At 39.5% G+C, this 17,351-nt stretch overlaps 2 protein-coding genes, 2 long non-coding RNA genes and 1 pseudogene across 5 annotated transcripts in view; 2 read left to right on the top strand and 3 right to left on the bottom strand.

Moving 5' to 3' along the window:
• Positions 1–2,160: 2,160 nt before the first annotated feature.
• LOC106947250 (ribosyldihydronicotinamide dehydrogenase [quinone]-like) lies at positions 2,161–12,663 on the bottom strand. Of its 2 annotated transcripts, none has more exons than XM_015032124.1 (6): positions 12,640–12,663; positions 3,093–3,257; positions 2,895–3,025; positions 2,711–2,824; positions 2,545–2,646; positions 2,161–2,477 (listed from the first exon to the last, which is right to left on the bottom strand). In XM_015032124.1, the coding sequence occupies exons 1-6, from the start codon at positions 12,641–12,643 to the stop codon at positions 2,211–2,213; spliced, it is 783 nt and encodes a 260-aa protein (XP_014887610.1). In that variant the 5' UTR covers positions 12,644–12,663; the 3' UTR covers positions 2,161–2,210. The 2 variants fall into 2 exon arrangements, with proteins under 2 accessions (XP_014887610.1, XP_014887609.1); XM_015032123.1 differs by lacking the exon at positions 12,640–12,663 and adding an exon at positions 3,399–3,496.
• On the top strand, positions 3,583–4,444 carry LOC106947253 (uncharacterized). The gene is made up of 2 exons (XR_001424953.1): positions 3,583–3,803; positions 3,947–4,444. It is a non-coding gene; the product is annotated as an uncharacterized LOC106947253 (long non-coding RNA).
• On the bottom strand, positions 8,023–9,808 carry LOC106947248 (ribosyldihydronicotinamide dehydrogenase [quinone]-like; annotated as a pseudogene).
• On the bottom strand, positions 11,364–12,700 carry LOC106947249 (ribosyldihydronicotinamide dehydrogenase [quinone]-like). Its single transcript, XM_015032122.1, has 6 exons — positions 12,640–12,700; positions 12,387–12,551; positions 12,189–12,319; positions 12,005–12,118; positions 11,839–11,940; positions 11,364–11,768 (listed from the first exon to the last, which is right to left on the bottom strand). The coding sequence occupies exons 1-6, from the start codon at positions 12,641–12,643 to the stop codon at positions 11,499–11,501; spliced, it is 786 nt and encodes a 261-aa protein (XP_014887608.1). The 5' UTR covers positions 12,644–12,700; the 3' UTR covers positions 11,364–11,498.
• Positions 12,701–17,176: 4,476 nt separating this feature from the next.
• LOC106947251 (uncharacterized) overlaps positions 17,177–17,351 on the top strand; it is a 9,045-nt gene continuing 8,870 nt past the window's right edge. Inside the window, exon 1 of the long non-coding RNA XR_001424949.1 lies at positions 17,177–17,283. This is a non-coding gene — a long non-coding RNA (uncharacterized LOC106947251). The remainder of the gene's footprint in view (positions 17,284–17,351) is intronic.

Genomic DNA, 17,351 nt, shown 5'->3' with positions numbered 1-17,351 from the left:
TAAACTCTTGAATTTCCAGTAAGTGTCGTTCAATCCATCATCCACCATTAGACAGCGAACGGGACGGCTGCAAACCTACCAACAGATGTCAGTCCTGAATATCCGATAGGCCGATCCGTCAGAGTTTTAATCAGAGAAGCAGTAACGAGCCTCGTGGTAACTCTGGAGGAGCTGCACAGATTCACAGTTCAGATGGGAGGATCTGTTGACAGGACAACTATTAGGTGTCTGTCAGTATGGAATAGTGAGGAGTTATGGAATAACGTCAAGAAAAAAGCAATTTAAAAAAGAATAAAAACTATTGTTTGCCACAAGTGATTTGGAAGATATTATAAATATGTCCAAGAGTTTGGTTTGGTCAGATGAGACTAAGATGTAACTACATGCAAAACACTTAATATGGTTGAAAACTAATGTTGTGCATAGTGGTGGCAGCATCATGCTGTGTGGAAGTTTTTCTTTAGTAGTGACAGGGAAGCTAGTCATAGTTATAGGGAAGATGAATGGAGTTAATTACAGGGGAAACCTGGGGGGAAAAAAAACTTTGTTAATCTGTAATTTCTTCAAAATTTGGTTTTGAAAAATGTTGAATTAGAAAGAATAGAACCGAAAACCCAAATTTTTATACTCTATTAAATCTAGCAGTTGAATAAATAAATGTAACTAAATGTTGTTCCCCCAAACATTCTGAAAAATCACCATCCTGCAAGTAAAAAGTTAATTTTAAGAGGCTCCTGTGAGAGGTGAGAATAATCATGCTCAAATGTCAGAGTGAATTCCCTTTGCGCCGTGATGATGGGGGAACACACAATGGATGCTCTGTGATGCAAAGGTAAAGGACGCAGTTGGAAACCATGAAAGCTAACGCTGGCAGTTCCTCATTACAAGCCTTTCCTGCTGCCAATCTTAATATACCTTAGAGGAGCCGGCCTCACGTTAACACAAACATGCATTCACTCATTCATGCACTAAGGCAAAGTTCAACAGGCTGCATTTGTTCTGAAGGTAGGATTGATTGGATTTTAATGTAACCTTTGAAAGAGCGAGAGGATGAATCATATAAATAATTCACCTCATTTCTCAGGTTGACCTCTTTCCCTCCCCAGCTGCCTGCTGGGGGTCATTGTGGTAAATAACCCACATGGTATTAACCTGATGACATCTGCCGCAAACACAGGCACCGATTTATTGCTGGCGTAAAAACACTCATAAGTCAACTATGAATAATGTTTTACAGAGTTTAAAATTAAATAGGTGAGATTTGATATTTTTCTTTAATTCTTGAAGGGTCTTTATGTTTGACAATTTGTTGTATAACCTGGACAAGTCCTCACAGTACATATGGGGTTCCATCTACAACAACCCAATAAATTTCTAGTTTTTAATCAGAATAAATATATGCATTTGAGCTTCCAATGAACCAAATATCCTTTTCCACCATGCAAAATGGTACCCACTTCCTTCCACAGAGCCAGACAAAAATGGCCTTCCATGCAGTCACTGTGGGAAAACTTTGATGGACAATGGGAGAACAGGAAGAACTCCAGATCTGATTCCATGGTGTAAACCTTACACCCAAGCTCTATTCTAGTACCCTGCAACACACGTATATAAAAAAATCCCCTGTGTAGATTTATTGCATATTTTACATTTTCTAGTAGTTACTTCATCTTCCAGGTAAATACTAAATTGAAGGGCAGGATCTGAAAAGGTTTTGACTATAAAGAGGCGATTGCTCTACCTAGACCGGATTTAAAAAAAAAAAAATGAAAAAAAGTGGGGACTTTGTGCAACCTTTAAAGCAGCATGCGATCCAGTTCCTATTTGTCACAAGCTGTAGTCTGGACACAAGTGTGCAAGGCCACTTCCTTAAGTGTGCCTCGCCCCCTCCCCTCCCTCATTTCCTGCTTACCCAAACAAAAGCTGCTTCTATGGGAAAAGTGTTCAGCCACTTCTTTGCAAACCCCTAGTAAGCAACACTTTTGATTTTGCTCAACTGAAGGAGTGATAATCAGAAACCACCAAGAAGGCCTACAGTCTGGGTATAGTGGTCGAGTCAGATTTGCATCATAAAAATTTCAACCAGCAGTGCACATTAGGTGAAGACACTTATACCATGTTCAGCTTTATGGGCCAAACAACCACAGAGCGTAAACACAATTCAGAATAAACCAGCTTTTATTGATCATACAATGGCAACATCAACTCATCTAGCTCTGAGACGGCAGTGGATTGCTCAGGTGGATGCCCACAGACAGACCAAACTCTTCGCTGATATGTTCAGGTTTCAACTGGAAAGTCTCCTTATCAAACCAGTCCAAGGGAGTGAAGGACAGGGGCTCCTCTTTCAGCAGGTCTTGTAGTCGTGTGCGCCAGCTCTCCAGCATCTTCTTACGATCTTTAGCAGCAGCAAGAGCCGGAGCCCAGAAGACCTCAGGGGGCAGAACCTGGAAGCCACAGTAGTGCAGGATGCCGTTCTGCAGAGAAATTGCTATGAGGTTTCCACTTTGTAGAGTTTAATCACACCCATTTATGATAAAGTACCTGTAGTGGCCACAGTGTGACATTTATGTCTCCATTAATACCAATTGTACAGAACATGGATTCTGGAGACCCAGTGGTGAAGGACAGCATGGCTTTCTTGTCCTAGAAGGAATCAGGTTGAACACAGCATGTTTGGATTTCTGCAAACCCTTCATTGAACGCTTACCTTGAAGGTTTCCAGACCGTAGGGTTTCTTTTGTGAAAAGGCAAAGCCATTGGTGAGCACCCGATCAAACCAGCCCTTCAGGATGCCAGGAACACTGAACCAGTACATGGGGAACTGAAAGAGGGACTACAGTAAGTATGTTCTGACGACTTCCCACAATGTACTGCTGTTAGAACTGCTTTACCTGAAAGATGACCAAGTCTGCCTCAGTGAGCTTAGACTGCTCTTTTGTGATGTCATCTGAAAGTCTTCCCTGCTCCCATGCAAGTTTGGATTCTTCAAGATAACTGAAGTTCTCAGCATCCTTCAAGTCTCCTGTGCATGAAAAGTTCATCAGGCATTAATAAATCCCAATGTTTGAGAAACCTGCATTGATTCATACCTTTGATATCCTCGGCTGTAGCAGTGGCTTTAAAACCCATGGCATACAGGTCAGAGACTTCCACTGTGCAGCCCTGAGCAGTCAGAACCTCCACAGCAATATTTTTAGCTGCAGCATTGAATGATCTAGAGCTCTGGTGAGCATACACAATCAGCACTTTCTTTGCTGCAATATAGAGAAAAGAACAACTGGATTTAATTCTTTCCATAACTGAAATATAATAGAAGCCAGCAACTTTCTTAACATTAACAGAGCAGACACAAGAAATAAAAGTTTTCAAATGCAAGCACTCAAAAATAAGCTTACCCATTGTAAAGCTGGTTTCCAAATAAACAGCCAATCAACAAAAGAAAAAGAGGTGCTTGATATTCACAGCTCAAAATGCAGGTTTTATGCATCTTTTCCACATTAGGCTCTCTCAGATGCCACTAATTAGCAATCAGGGTCACCAATCAGTCAGGTGGGAGGATCATTTCCCCCTACCTCCAGATTTGTTTCCAGTTTAAAGAAAAAAAAAAACATTTTTCTTGATTTACTACTGAATTTCAGCAATGATTCATCTATATTCTCACCAGGTGTAATCTTACATCAACCCCTTTACTCATTTTCTCCATTTTACAGTGTTTGTTTTTCTTCTTCTTTGGACCTATCAGTAAAGCAGCAGAGCCAGACATGTGTACATGTGGATCCAGGATATTTGATATCATGCAGGTCTGTATTTGTCCCTCTGTCTACAAAATGTTTAAAATCTACATGCCAGTCTCGCTGTCTTTCACCCACATGAAGCCAGAGTGGCCTGGTAATTCTCTCACTGTACAGCTTTTGGTTTTCTTTTACACTACTTTCCTTTGCAGAAACAGTTGCCTGTGGTCAAGCCCACTCATGAACGTTGCCCCGTTACAGAAAAACAGATTCAGCATCATGGCTTCAAAGGCACAGAGCTGGGACGCATGTCGCATCAAACCCACCGATGTCCGTTTCTGTCTGTTCAGAGGAAGGGTTCAGTTAACAACAACAAACTGAAGTGTTACAATTTCTTGGCTCTGTAGAAAGATTTATGTGTTTAAGTGAGACAGAAACGGTGCGTCGCCTCCTCAACGTGATTTTTATCCCATTACATCAGAAGTATGTTGGTTTATGTTATGTTATATTTAGGCTGTGTTTGTACTCACTTTGTTTTGACACGAAAGGATGACGTGAAATGACTCGGGGGAAGGGAGGGCTTGTTTTTTATGCTCTACACACACTAAGCTGCAGATCCTCAAATATTTTGGCACAGCATTGTGTGTTGTTCTCCTACATTTCACATGATAATTTCCTTTTAAATAAAATAAAGACAAACATAACACTAACATCTGTGCTCCAACTTTGCTTTGTCTGTGTTCTCACGGTGTGCGTCAGAAGCAAAAAGAATTGCACACGCTTTTCATGCTGGTCTTTGTTGTGGTGATGCTTGTAGCAAATCGTGGCTTACAGTGCCATTGTGTGGCCAAACTGAGAGTGTAGCTTTAAGGCATGGACACTAAACTCAAACCTGTGCACGCGTTTAGCTGAAAAAACTATTTTAACATAATCTTCTGTTTTGCAGAATGTTGACAATACAATAACTGTTCAGGCTCAGGTTGTTATTTCACAAGGATGGAGAGTGTTGAGGTGTTAACTTAAAATTCACCACACATTTGCCTTCATTCAGCTCAGATATTTTGTTGGTTCACTGAATCCATCATTTGGGCTTTCAAAAATGGCTCAAATTTGTACTGCATGAAAACTTCTACATTTACAAAAAGGAAGTGATAAAACAGAATCTTAAAGTTCTCTCATTTCTCTGGTATTTCAGATAAGTTTGGTTATCCAAATGCACCTGAAACAGAAAGTATTTACGGTAGTCTGATTTAATGTCAAAATGTGATTAAAAATATGTATGTGTGTGTGTGTGTATCTATCTGGGTTCAACCTTCAAAATAAAACTCAACATCATTCTGGTTTATGTTTATTTGGTGAAATGCTTTAACTGTTTGTTTTGTTTAGATTTTTTTCCAAAGAGTGTTTTTCTTGATTTAAAACGGTACCAGCTTCCTCCAATTGAACCAACAAAAATGGCTTTTTGTGCAGAACTGGTGGGAGGACTACAACGAAAGGCATGAGAGCAGAATAAATACAGATAAGAAACTTGGTTTAGCACTCTGATAAACAATTTGTGTTTACTGACATATCTCACAGAGCCAGAAGCGAATTTTAGGAATCAAATGACATCACTGGTTGTTTTTATGCGAACGTTGATAAAAATGATGTAAACTTCACAGTGCAGGCACTGAAGAAATGTCCCTTAGCTTATTTTGATGTCTGTGCAAGAATTTGGCCCTTATCTCAATATTCCTTCTATTACACTTCAGTATTTTATATTATGCTGAATATAATTTGATTTGTTTCAAGTTGACTTTGTTTTGGTATGAAGTAAAATGTCTTGTTTATTGTATCTGGCTTTGCGATAACGTGTTTGAATTCTGATGCAATTGTAAATTCAGATTTGGCTGCGAGGTAGGGTGGGACAGGAAGATTGTTTTTTTAATCGGTTGCTTTCTTTAGTTTGTCTCGCCTCTACTTTCCATTGCGCACAATGTAAATAGCATTGGTACATTGTTCACTGTTATATAAAATTTGTATACAAATGAAGTCTGACTGATTTCTTCACTGATAATAGTTTCTAAAGGAAAGCCCGACTGCACAGGAAGTCCTTCACTGGTGCTTGTGAGGTGGGCAAGTTTAAGACTGTCTTTATTTAGCCAGGAATGTTCTATTGAAATTGTTTCTTCCAGGAAGGACTAAACAAAACAGCAGCATAAACAAACTCAAAACATATTCATGTAAAAAAGAATCGTCAAGCAATATAAAAAGACAGTTCAAAAAAGACAAAAGAAATGCACAAATATAAAAGAATTTGCATAAAAGCCAATGGAAAATTTGGGAGAAAAAATTCCTTTCAGCCCAATTTAAAGGCCTTTCAAAATATGGATCAAAATATAATTCTTAATCTTTCAACTGGTGCCTTACTTGCTGAATTCTTGTGTGTGAGAGATTGTCGTGGAAGTCTGTAATCATCTCAATGCAAGAACACCACAAAAAGATTGAATATTGAGAAAAATGTCAACATTTTTTGAACAGTTTGTCTCTGGCTCTCAAACTCATTACACATATGGTAAACATTTCTTGCAATTTGGATGATTATGACTTACAGATAAACCCAAAGTGTGGTGTCTCAGAAAAATAGAGTATTACATATCGATTTAAAAAATGGTTTTACACAAGGATTTCTATACATCTAATATGTCAGGTCTCCTTTTGCGTGCTTTGTTGCATCAATGTCTGTGGCATTGCTGAGATGTAATGGAAGCCCAGGTTGCAGTGACTGCAGCCTTCAGGTCATTTACATTGTTGGGTCTGGTGACTCTTCATAAAACCTCATAGAGTCTCCATGGGTTCAGGTCAGACCATTTGTGTTGATCAATCCAGCACTGTGACACCATGGTCATTGGACCAACTTTTGGCAGTGTGAAAAGGAGAAGTGTCTTACAGGAAAATACAATCAGAATCTCCATATAGCTTGTTATGGAAATAAGTTATGATTGCTGTATGACTTCCTGGTAGATGGCTGTAGTGACTGGACTTCAGTAACCCAATGCCAGGGCTCTCATAACTGAAAGTTTCACTCTGGACTGTAAGCAATGTGGGTTCTCCTCCAGACCCTGGAACCTCAAGTTTCATCTAAAATACAAACTGCTCTCATGCAAGAAGAGAACTCTGGCTGGATCATTGAGCTGGAGTCCAGGAGTCATCTGTGCATAGTGGCTCATGATCCAGCAACTGACTCAGGTGAAATCCTTGTGATGCTCCCAGAAATATTTGGCTCTGGTGTTCACAATAGATTGGCAGGAAAGGGAAAAAGATGTGGCAAAGGTCAACAGACCAGGACTTGAACTCGTGACGGCCACATTGAAAACTGGAGGCCTCCATGCATGGGTTGTGGGACCTGTCCCCTATGCCACCTCTAATCCCAGAAATTCATGAGTGGGTTTTCCTTGGCAGTCCTCTGAAGACTGCTGTTAATGCCTTTTATCAGGTTACTTTAAATGAAACCAGCACTCTGAACCTCCAATTTGTTTTGCCAACAGTTGGGGGTTTAGACCCATTTGTTTTCAACCAGAATATTTTGAGACATTTTGCAGCCATAGACATTGCGAAACCTCCCCCTGCCCCCAATCCTCTACAGTCAAATCCAAATTTTGCCATCTGAGAAAAAGAAAAAATCCACACACACACCATTTCTGAATAAACAGCTCTAAATAATCATGAGAATCAGATCTAATCTAAACTTCTATGTATGTGTTCACTTTCTTTAAATACATTTTCTAAGAAGTTGCCTATTCCAATCAGAAAACTTTCCATAAGTAGACCTGGAACCTGGAGTTTAAGCATAACTAAATCAGATATAATAGTGGAGTGCTGTGGTGATGTAGAGGAAAACACAACCCACACATAGAGGCCATACTCTCTGGCTGTCACAGGCTCAAGTCCAAGCCAGATAACCGACATTCCCTTCTGATCACCCTCAAACAAAAACCACTGGAGCCAATAAAACATTTTCAATAAGTAAATAACAGTTTCACTTTGAGACCCGTTTGCTTTTGGGAATGGATGAGTGTTAGAAAACGGGGCAGCATTCGCACATTTTTTTTTATTCTTGCAAAGATGACATTTCATTTAACGGTTTGAAAATTGAGCTTTCAAGACAGTTAAGCACATCAATTGATAAAAAATTAAACTTTTTCAAAGGTTTATGATAAATGACAGGCATCTCAAGTGTTAAACTTACATGCTTTAATTTTTAATATAAGTCTATTTATAGCCTTCCCAATAATCACCGAGTGAAAAACCTGTCAGAGATAAGCAGAATCAAGACATTACCAATCAGGTTCCAGCCAGAAACATGTAGAAATTTACTCCAAGTTTACCTGGGGTATGAAGGAGTTTGGGGATCACAAAACCTCATGTCAATTTCATTAGGGGGGATGAACCTCTTGCAAAACATAATAGCCCTAATGGTATTCAAAGTTTTGAACCAGCAACGGTAATATCAGGGAAAAAGAAAATTTCAAGTGCTATAACGTAGATTTCATGTTGTTCATAGCACAGCTAGGACAATCTTGAGCTAGAATATTTTAGAAATACCCAAGTGTTCAGTGATTAATTCAGTGCCTCCAATTTTAGGGGCAGAGAAATGAAAATAAACTCAGGCCAAGCAAAAAAAAAAAAAAAAAAATCAGATTAAAGCAGCTTTAATTACACACACACTGATCATTCAAGACAAGAGTAACATCTTAGCATCCAGCCTTCATCTGGCTGTGACTTGTTCAGGTGGATGCCCACTGTCAGACCAGACTATTTGCTGGCACGTTTCTCATGGACATCAGGCTTCAACTGGGAAGTCTTCTCATCAAAACGGTCCAAGGGAGTGAAGGACAGGGGCTCCTCCTCCAGCAGGCCTTGCAGTCGTGTGCGCCAGCCCGCCAGCATGTTCCAACGATCTTCCTCAGAAGCAAAATCCGGAGCCCAGAAGACCTGAGGGGCCAGAACCTGGAAGCCACAGTAGTGCAGGACACCATTCTGCAGAGAAAGAATAGCTATGAGGTTTCTACTTTGCATAGTTTAATCACACCCAGTTAAGTAAATTACCTGTAGTGGCCACAATGTGACACTCATGTCGCCGTCAATACAGAACATGGCTGTTCGACATCCAGTCGTCAAGGACAACATGGCTTTCTTGTCCTAGAAGGAAACGGGTTGAACACAGCACGGTCGGATTTCTGCAAACCCTTCATTGAACTCTTACCTTGAAGGTTTCCAGGCAGTAGGGTTCGTCTTGTGAAAAGTCAAAGCCATTGGTGAGCACCCGATCAAACCAGCCCTTCAGGATGCCAGGAACACCGAACCAATACATGGGGAACTGAAAGAGGGACTACAGTTGGTACAACATTGTGCATTTATAGATCACCGATGTGTAGAAATACCTGAAAGATGACCAAATCTGCCTCAGCTAGCTTAGATTGCTCCTTTGTGATTTCATCTGAAAGATTTCCCTGCTCCCATGAAAGTTTGGATTCATCAAGATAACAGAAGTTCTCAGCACTCTTCAAGTTTCCTGTGCAAAAAAAAAAAAAAAAAAAAAAAAATTTTATATACAAAAACCACTGACGATATATTTCGTCACCTAAAGTTATTTTATACCTTTGACGACATCGGCTGTAGCAGCGGCTTTAAAAGCCATGGCATACAGGTCAGAGACTTCCACTGTGCAGCCCTGAGCAGTCAGAATGTCCACAACAGCATCTTTAGCTGCAGCATCAAATGATCCAGAGCTCTGGTGAGCATATACAATCAGCACTTTCTTTGCTGCAAAAACATGAAAGAATATATTTAGCACCAATCAGATCATAAATGTTTCTAATATTTAACAAATCTACACAATTGAACTTAAACAGATTTTAAAATTAACTACCCAAAAGGGAACATGCGAAAGAAAGAAAGAAAGAAAAACTGTTACCCATTTCAGATCCAATGTCTCAGTTGTCTATGATCAATTAAAAAAAAAAAAATAAATAAATTAAAAAAAATAATAATAAATAAAAATAAAAACCTGAGTCAACAATGCTCACTGTACAGAAAAGCCTTCCTACTGCTTTTATACACTGAACTATTTGGGTTCTTGTTGACTCAGGTGTTGTCAATCAGCGTTCATCAAGCCCACATCAAACAGAACTGAATGGTTGTGAGTTAATGCTGCTACACACTCGCATCCAGTAGGTGGCAGCAGACACCTAGAAGTTGCTTGTGAGCCTCCAAAATAGAAAAGAAGAAGAGGAAGAAAGCAGGGGGGAGAAGCATGTGAATCAGGTTACCTACTGTTATTTTCACAAAGAAAAGTGTTTCGCCTGAAGTTAACCATATTGGGAACTGTAGATAATGTGAGAATATAGCATAATATAGTTGTAGTTCAGAGAATCCAAGCACCAGCTCTAAATCTTTGTAGTTGACCTTTTATCACAATAATTTTGTCACAATTCTCATTCACACAGAAACACTCTTGTGAGTGTCAGAAACAGATTATGATTAATTACTGAAGTAATCTCAGAAGACAATCATAGACAGCAGTAATGTCTACCCATAAGTGCTGGGAAGAAACAAGAGGATCATTAACATCAGTTCTGTCAGGGGCAGCTGCTTCAGTGATGTTAGTCTAGATATATGTTAGTGTCAATATATATATATATATATATATCTTTATTTACAATTTAAAAAAAATCCTCTGGGAGTACTTAAAGCTCTGGGATATACCAAGGAAAACAAACAGTGGGATGTTTTATCTCCAGATTTGTAGATCCTTTCAGAGCAGCTAACAAGACGCTCTGACAGTCCTTATGTTCTGCATGTGCACTCTAATCTCAAGACGTTTTTAATTGCGTCGTATGTGTAACGGGACATTTTGTTGAGAGGGGAACAAGACCAGTTGGCAAAGTAAGCATCTAGGAGGAATACTGTCCATCCAGACAGTCAGCTGATGTCTGGATAGACAAACTCTTGCATGGTTGTTGAGAATCTGGTGCCTATTTTCAGTCAAAGGTGGCAATGGCAATTGCAGACTGAAACCAGGGGAAACTTTGTCTAAAATGTGATAAAAGGTCAATGAACTGAAAATACTGGATGATCTCAAAGTGATGTATCTGGACAAAACTTTACATTCATAAAGTAAAAATCCAAACAGAGGCACCATGCTTATGTTTTAAGAAAATTGACTCTGGGGGGTAAAAAAAAAAAAAAAAAATTCAGCACCAAGTACATTTCTCAAACCAAACCATTAAATAAAATTAGAAATGTTCTGGCTTGATGTTCTCCCAGTCCCAACAGGTGGTGATGTTTCTCATCCTTGCCACATTAAATTCTAGTAGAGAATCCATTGGCTTTGCTTGGAAGTCTAAGAATACAAGTCCTTAAATTGCTTGAAGGAGAAAGTTTAAATATTCACTTATCCTACACAAGCAGTTTGTTCTGTTGCAGTACAATTGAAAATGCATTCATCACTTAGATTTCACCCACAACCATTTTTATTTCCCCCTCCCAAGGAGAATATCCCAACATTACAGCCAGGAGAATCTCAGCACATATCAAACTCAGTAGTCACCGACAGAATTAAATCACCTGCAAGTTAGTAATTTTTTAATCATTCCTTTAATTTTAACAGGTTTGGTTCACATTTAGACTATGAATAAGTGCAACTTGAAGTCAAGTCACAAAAACCTCACAGCTTCAGAATAAACCAGTTTTAATTGGTCATACAATGGCAACAGCTCAGCATCAATCCATCTGGCTCCGAGACGACTGTGGATTGCTCCGGTGGATGCCCACAGACAGACCAAACTCTTCGCCGACATATTTCAACTGGAAAGTCTTCTTGTCAAAACAGTACAAGGGAGTGAAGGACAGGGGCTCCTCTTCCAGCAGGCCTTGTAGTCGTGTGCGCCAGCTCTCCAGCATCTTCTTACGATCTTCAGCAGCAGCAAGAGCCGGAGCCCAGAAGACCTCAGGGGACAGAAGCTGGAAGCCACAGTAGTGCAGGATGCCATTCTGCAGAGAAAGAATTGCTATGAGGTTTCCACTTTGTAGAGTTTAATCACACCCATTTATGACAAAGTACCTGTAGTGGCCACAGTGTGACATTTATGTCTCCATTAATACCAATTGTACAGAACATGGATTCTGGAGACCCAGTGGTGACGGACAGCATGACTTTCTTGTCCTAGAAGGAAACAGGTTGAACACAGCATGTTTGGATTTCTGCAAACCCTTCATTGAACGCTTACCTTGAAGGTTTCCAGACCGTAGGGTTTCTTTTGTGAAAAGGCAAAGCCATTGGTGAGCACCCGATCAAACCAGCCCTTCAGGATGCCAGGAACACTGAACCAGTACATGGGGAACTGAAAGAGGGACTACAGTAAGTATGTTCTGACGACTTGCCACAATGTACTGCTGTTAGAACTGCTTTACCTGAAAGATGACCAAGTCTGCCTCAGTGAGCTTAGACTGCTCTTTTGTGATGTCATCTGAAAGTCTTCCCTGCTCCCATGCAAGTTTGGATTCTTCAAGATAACTGAAGTTCTCAGCATCCTTCAAGTCTCCTGTGCATGAAAAGTTCATCAGGCATTAATAAATCCCAATGTTTGAGAAACCTGCATTGATTCATACCTTTGATATCCTCGGCTGTAGCAGTGGCTTTAAAACCCATGGCATACAGGTCAGAGACTTCCACTGTGCAGCCCTGAGCAGTCAGAACCTCCACAGCAATATTTTTAGCTGCAGCATTGAATGAGCTAGAGCTCTGGTGAGCATACACAATCAGCACTTTCTTTGCTGGGGAAAAAAAAAAACAATACATTTTACAATCACCTCAGAAACATAATATTTACAACAAATATGTTCAATCTCAAAAAACTATTACCCATTTTGCCCCCAAAACCTGGTTGTTGTTGCCACAGCCAAATGAATTGGAATAAATCACACCCTACCTGCTAGACTTGCTCAGCTGTTTTTAAATATGGCTGTGCTCAAACACACTCAGGTGCAGATAATTAACAATTATCCTCATGATTCAGGTAACAGCATCAGAGTAATTTCAGATTTCCACACATTTTCACTAAAATCTGAAGTTGAATAAGTTCTGTCCGTGAACAATAGTACAGTATTTTACTTCCAATTTATACTGCTGCAGACTTAGTGTTACCTTAGTGTTGTTTCTGCTTTTTCATCATATTTCAATGAGATGTGCAATGTCTGCACAACTTTGTGCACACATTAAATCACTGTGCGGAGCCATTTGATAAATTCTGACAGCAACCATGTAATGTAGCTTACATGGCAGCAAAATGTGTTTTAAATAGTGAGCAACAGCACCATCATGTGGCCACAAGGGAAAATCGTTATTGCAAAGTTCTGTTCTACATCCGCATCATTTTTGGTTGAAGTGTAGTTCTTAAACTGGGTTGTGTGGTACTTGTCTGGTTCTGATCGCAGCAGCTGGCACTGAACAATGAACAAGTGCTGGTGACTCTTTAAGACATAATCCATTTACAACAGAATCTGGAAATGACATCACACCCAACAAAAATGATGCATTTGTGAGCTTTAGTACCAGTAAGATTTGAGAGTTGTTTGGTTTTGGCTAGCATAACAGCTGTTAGCAATAACCGCTATTCCCTTTTTTTCCTTTGCTATCGAGGTTCTTATGGCTTCAAAAGACACATAAGGGATTACTATTTTATTTTTCGATATTTTCTTTTCTAAATTTCAACTTCTTGGGACCTTAGTGTAGCTAAATGTTTCCATTATGGAGGTTTTACATGTCAGTTTCTGAGAAACAGTTGAACTCACAGTTAAACTCAACCAAACATCTGGAACATACAGGATAGTAGGAGTCCACTACTTACATCAATGACATTCAAATATAAATTTAAGCGATGCCATTTTACGGTGACAACTTTTACTTTTGACTTTTTATGCAGACATCTGTATGCGAAAGTTTGTATTAAGAAAATAACACGAACATAATTCAAGCAGAAAATACAGTCGTCCTGTTTTCATTTTCGACCAGTAGATGGCGAAAGTGCACATGAACTGTTAATGCCAAGGTCTGAATTGAATGCTGTTTACGACCTAATCACTGTTTACATCCACCGTGAGTTATAGTCATCCAGATGTTGAGACATTAATTTTAGCTCCACCCTGATGGGAAATAATCACTGTGGAGATGCAAATAGCAACCTTTAAAAGATTAATGTTGCTGATCTAATCACCGGGATGACCGTTAAGTAAACAGAGCTGCAGGATTTACTGTGAGACTGTTGGCTGGCCGTCAGCAGGGCCGCCTGGCAACGGTACAAGCTGGCAGGTGTTGGGCTGCTCAGGGAAAGACTCAAGATGGACTCAAATTAATTTGTCTATTTGTTGTTCAGTTGTCGTAGCTCTTTCATTCAGCTCTCCAGCCGTAACTGAACCTCACTCTTATTTTCACCTTAGTCACTTAAAAAGTGCGTAAGCTTTCATCGTCATCTTTATCACTATAAAATGATACAATTTCCATTTAGAGAGACAATGACTAAAGGGAGAGAGTAAGCTCTAGTGACACACATCCCAGACATTTTGCCTATGAAGACTGTCTGATCTATTGTCAATGTCGGCTGGCCAACTAAACTCTGTAATTTGGTCAAAATTTACCCACAGTTTAGCCCTTACAGCAGCTTTCTCTAAAAAAAAAAAATGTATGTATCTTTCTCACCTACACAATAAACTATTTCTCGTTTAAAAATATATATAAAATTATTGTAGTTGAAGTCATAGTAAAGTCCACATTTGGCAATATCTTTTTGTTTTTTGTTTGGTAATATTTATCTGTTACATAAAGGCTGTGCAGTGTTTAGACAAGGGGTCACCAACTCCAGTCCTCGAGGGCTACCATCCTGTAACTTTTAGATGCGTCTCTGCTCAAACACACCTGGATCAAATAAACTACTCGTTTCCAGCCTATTGCAGAGAGGAATGAATGCTGGTGAGGGAATTCAGACATTTTGGAGCAGAGGCAAATCTAAAAGTTGCAGGATGGTAGCCCTTGAGGACTGGAGTTGGTGACCCCTGGTTTAAACAGACCAGTTGAACACATTACATTTGCTGTAATTCAGATTGATTTACTTCTATCCAAAGATATTTTTAAATGCACTTCAGTTTCATTTGAACTGATGTATAGATTAATAAATAAATGCTGCTTTTCTATTCACTTTTTCTCTTTTCTAACTTTAAAATTTGTCACTGATCTTTTGAAACATTGATTTTCAGTGTGGGATTGCCATCTTCCTGTCGCGTAACTGCTCTGTTCTCCTCAGAACGATAATTTGCTCAGTGTGAAGAAGTGTTTCCTGAGTCCAAACCCCTGCAGGCTAGAAGGCAACATGATGAAGAGACGTCCACTGAACCATGACAGAGGCTGACAGTGAGACACTGATTTGCATTGTTAACAGAGCAGGGGACTGAGAAACCTTCTGCCTACTTATTTGATGTCACAGCGAAGGAATGCGCAGATAAGAGCATCTGAACATTTACATGCATGCCTCTTTTTTCGTTATCGCCTCTGGCTCAGACGGTGTTCTCCATAATCCACTGATCCCTTGGAGGTACTTACTGCAGATCTGCCTTATAACTCATTAGCATAAAAAGATACGAAAAAAAAAAAAAAACCTTCCAGCATCTCCTTCCTTAGATACTGTGGCTCTTCAGCTAAGTCACAATGCCACCAAACGTTTTGGACTTGTCAACAAAATCTAGCATCATAGCATCACTACTCGGAGATTCCCTAACTACCACACAGATGGTCAATTTCACTGCTTGGCTTATGTTTTTAAGCAGAGACACTTTCTTCTCTGGTCATTTTTAATTGTGTTTACTGTGGTAATATGTTCATAGTTTTCGTTCATAGTTTTCGCTGTTACCTTTTGGTTCAGGGTTTTGAGTCGGTGTTGGATTAGACACTGACTATGAATAGTGTAGTTTTCTGTTTTTAGTGCTTCTCTGTGTTGGCTCAGCTTAACCATTTCTTCCCATTGGATTTTAATCTCAGCTCTTCTCTGTGGCCCGTTAACAATCTGCCACCTGCTTCTATTTCACTAATCACCTCCTCACAGTATTTGACTCAGTTCATTTAGTTATTTGTCAGATCCTTCCTTTGTCCCACCATGTCAGGCCTTGCCAGGAAGATAACTCCTTCATATTTAAAGTAATGTAAGTTTGTAATATAGCAACAGGTTAAACTCCCTCATGGTGGTGCTACTACTGCTTTACCGTACTCTCACCTAAAATTGTCATGTGAAGCTTAAAACTCTATTGTCTCTTACAACAACAGCAATTTCGGTCCAAAAGCAACAAAAAACAAGAACACTTAAAACACTGTTTTCAGGGGAGGAAGGGCTGTTTTTGTTTTTTTGTTTGTTTTTATTTACTTGCAGCAAATGTTTCATGAATCTCAAATTATTAAAAAAAAAAACAAGTTTTATTTAGGTTCATTAAACTTAGGTTTAACCAGTTTACCTCATACACCAATCACCAAACTGCACCGACTTTATTCTCTCCTTCCTCAGATCGCTCCTTGGTCTGCTGCTGACAACCTAAACTTACTCCAGACGTTACAACATTAACCAATAACCAATACCTCAGTTTTATTGATCAGCTCTCAGTTTGTTCCTTTTGTTTGGCTCAAAGAACAAAACCTCTCGATATGATGCAAAGTTGCTCAAAGACTTCAAAATGTTTTCACTTGCCGCAATGGCAAGAGCTGATCGACCCAAATCTTCCCCCCAAAAAAACCGCACAGCAGCTGTTATCCAGAGAGACGTGACTGATGGAGGGGTTGAGAAATTAAAGGTTTATTAGTCACAAACTGTTGCAGCAGAGGATTGGAACTAAATTAATAAGAACATGCTCAAATGTTAAAAGAAACGTAATCATTAAGTCTTAGTGTTATATGCACAGGAAGTAAAAAGGAGATGAAAATGTGAGGCTCTGTCCTTTCAACCAGATGGTGTCTAGACTGGAACAGACGACAAATTAAATCCAAGATGTCCCAGCGGGAAAAGAGCAAGGAAACACAAGAGAGAGAGAATATGCAGACTCCAAACAATACACACTGCTCAGGTTGTGGAAAAAAAGCTTTATTAGTAAGCAGAACATCAGAACAAACAGCCTTTAATTTTCACAAATCAATCAGAGAGGTAAAAAGCACACGTTAAGAATAAGGATTTTACCAACATCATTCACATGTCTTATATCTTTTTTTTAAAAAAGATGTAAGCGACTTACAGCCTGTTTGTGTGTTTGTCTCTTACCAGTTGACAAACACACAAACAGGTGGCCTGAGAATGATTGTGGCCGTATGCCGAGGCTCTGTCAGCGATTGCATACGGTGGAGTCGTTTCTCACAGAGCCTGTTGCAGCGTCTGAGGACACATTGTCCACCGGCAGCGATCTTATTCAGAGTGATCGTTAATTTAATGATTAACGCTGACAATTTAGAAAATAGCAGAAGCCAAAAGACTAGCATAAGGTTTCATATTTTACTTAACCCTCCTGTTATGTTCCGGGTCAATTTGACCCGTTTCAAAGTTTAAAAAT

This window comes from Poecilia latipinna, unplaced genomic scaffold (assembly GCF_001443285.1).
Source record: "Poecilia latipinna isolate Pla-1442-1.1 unplaced genomic scaffold, P_latipinna-1.0 Scaffold231, whole genome shotgun sequence".
In the NCBI taxonomy this organism is placed as follows: Eukaryota; Metazoa; Chordata; class Actinopteri; order Cyprinodontiformes; family Poeciliidae; genus Poecilia; species Poecilia latipinna.
The sequence above is the reverse complement of the archived record's forward strand: the minus strand, read 5'-3'. Positions and strand labels throughout refer to the sequence as shown.

Coding starts and splice junctions, on each gene's coding strand:
- LOC106947249 (XM_015032122.1), bottom strand. Junction 12,320..12,386: donor TACAGCCGAGGATATCAAAG/GTATGAATCAAT, acceptor TTTCATGCACAG/GAGACTTGAAGGATGCTGAG. Junction 12,119..12,188: donor CAGACTTGGTCATCTTTCAG/GTAAAGCAGTTC, acceptor TCCCTCTTTCAG/TTCCCCATGTACTGGTTCAG.
- LOC106947250 (XM_015032124.1), bottom strand. Junction 2,647..2,710: donor ACGGTCTGGAAACCTTCAAG/GTAAGCGTTCAA, acceptor GATTCCTTCTAG/GACAAGAAAGCCATGCTGTC. Junction 2,478..2,544: donor TCACACTGTGGCCACTACAG/GTACTTTATCAT, acceptor ATTTCTCTGCAG/AACGGCATCCTGCACTACTG.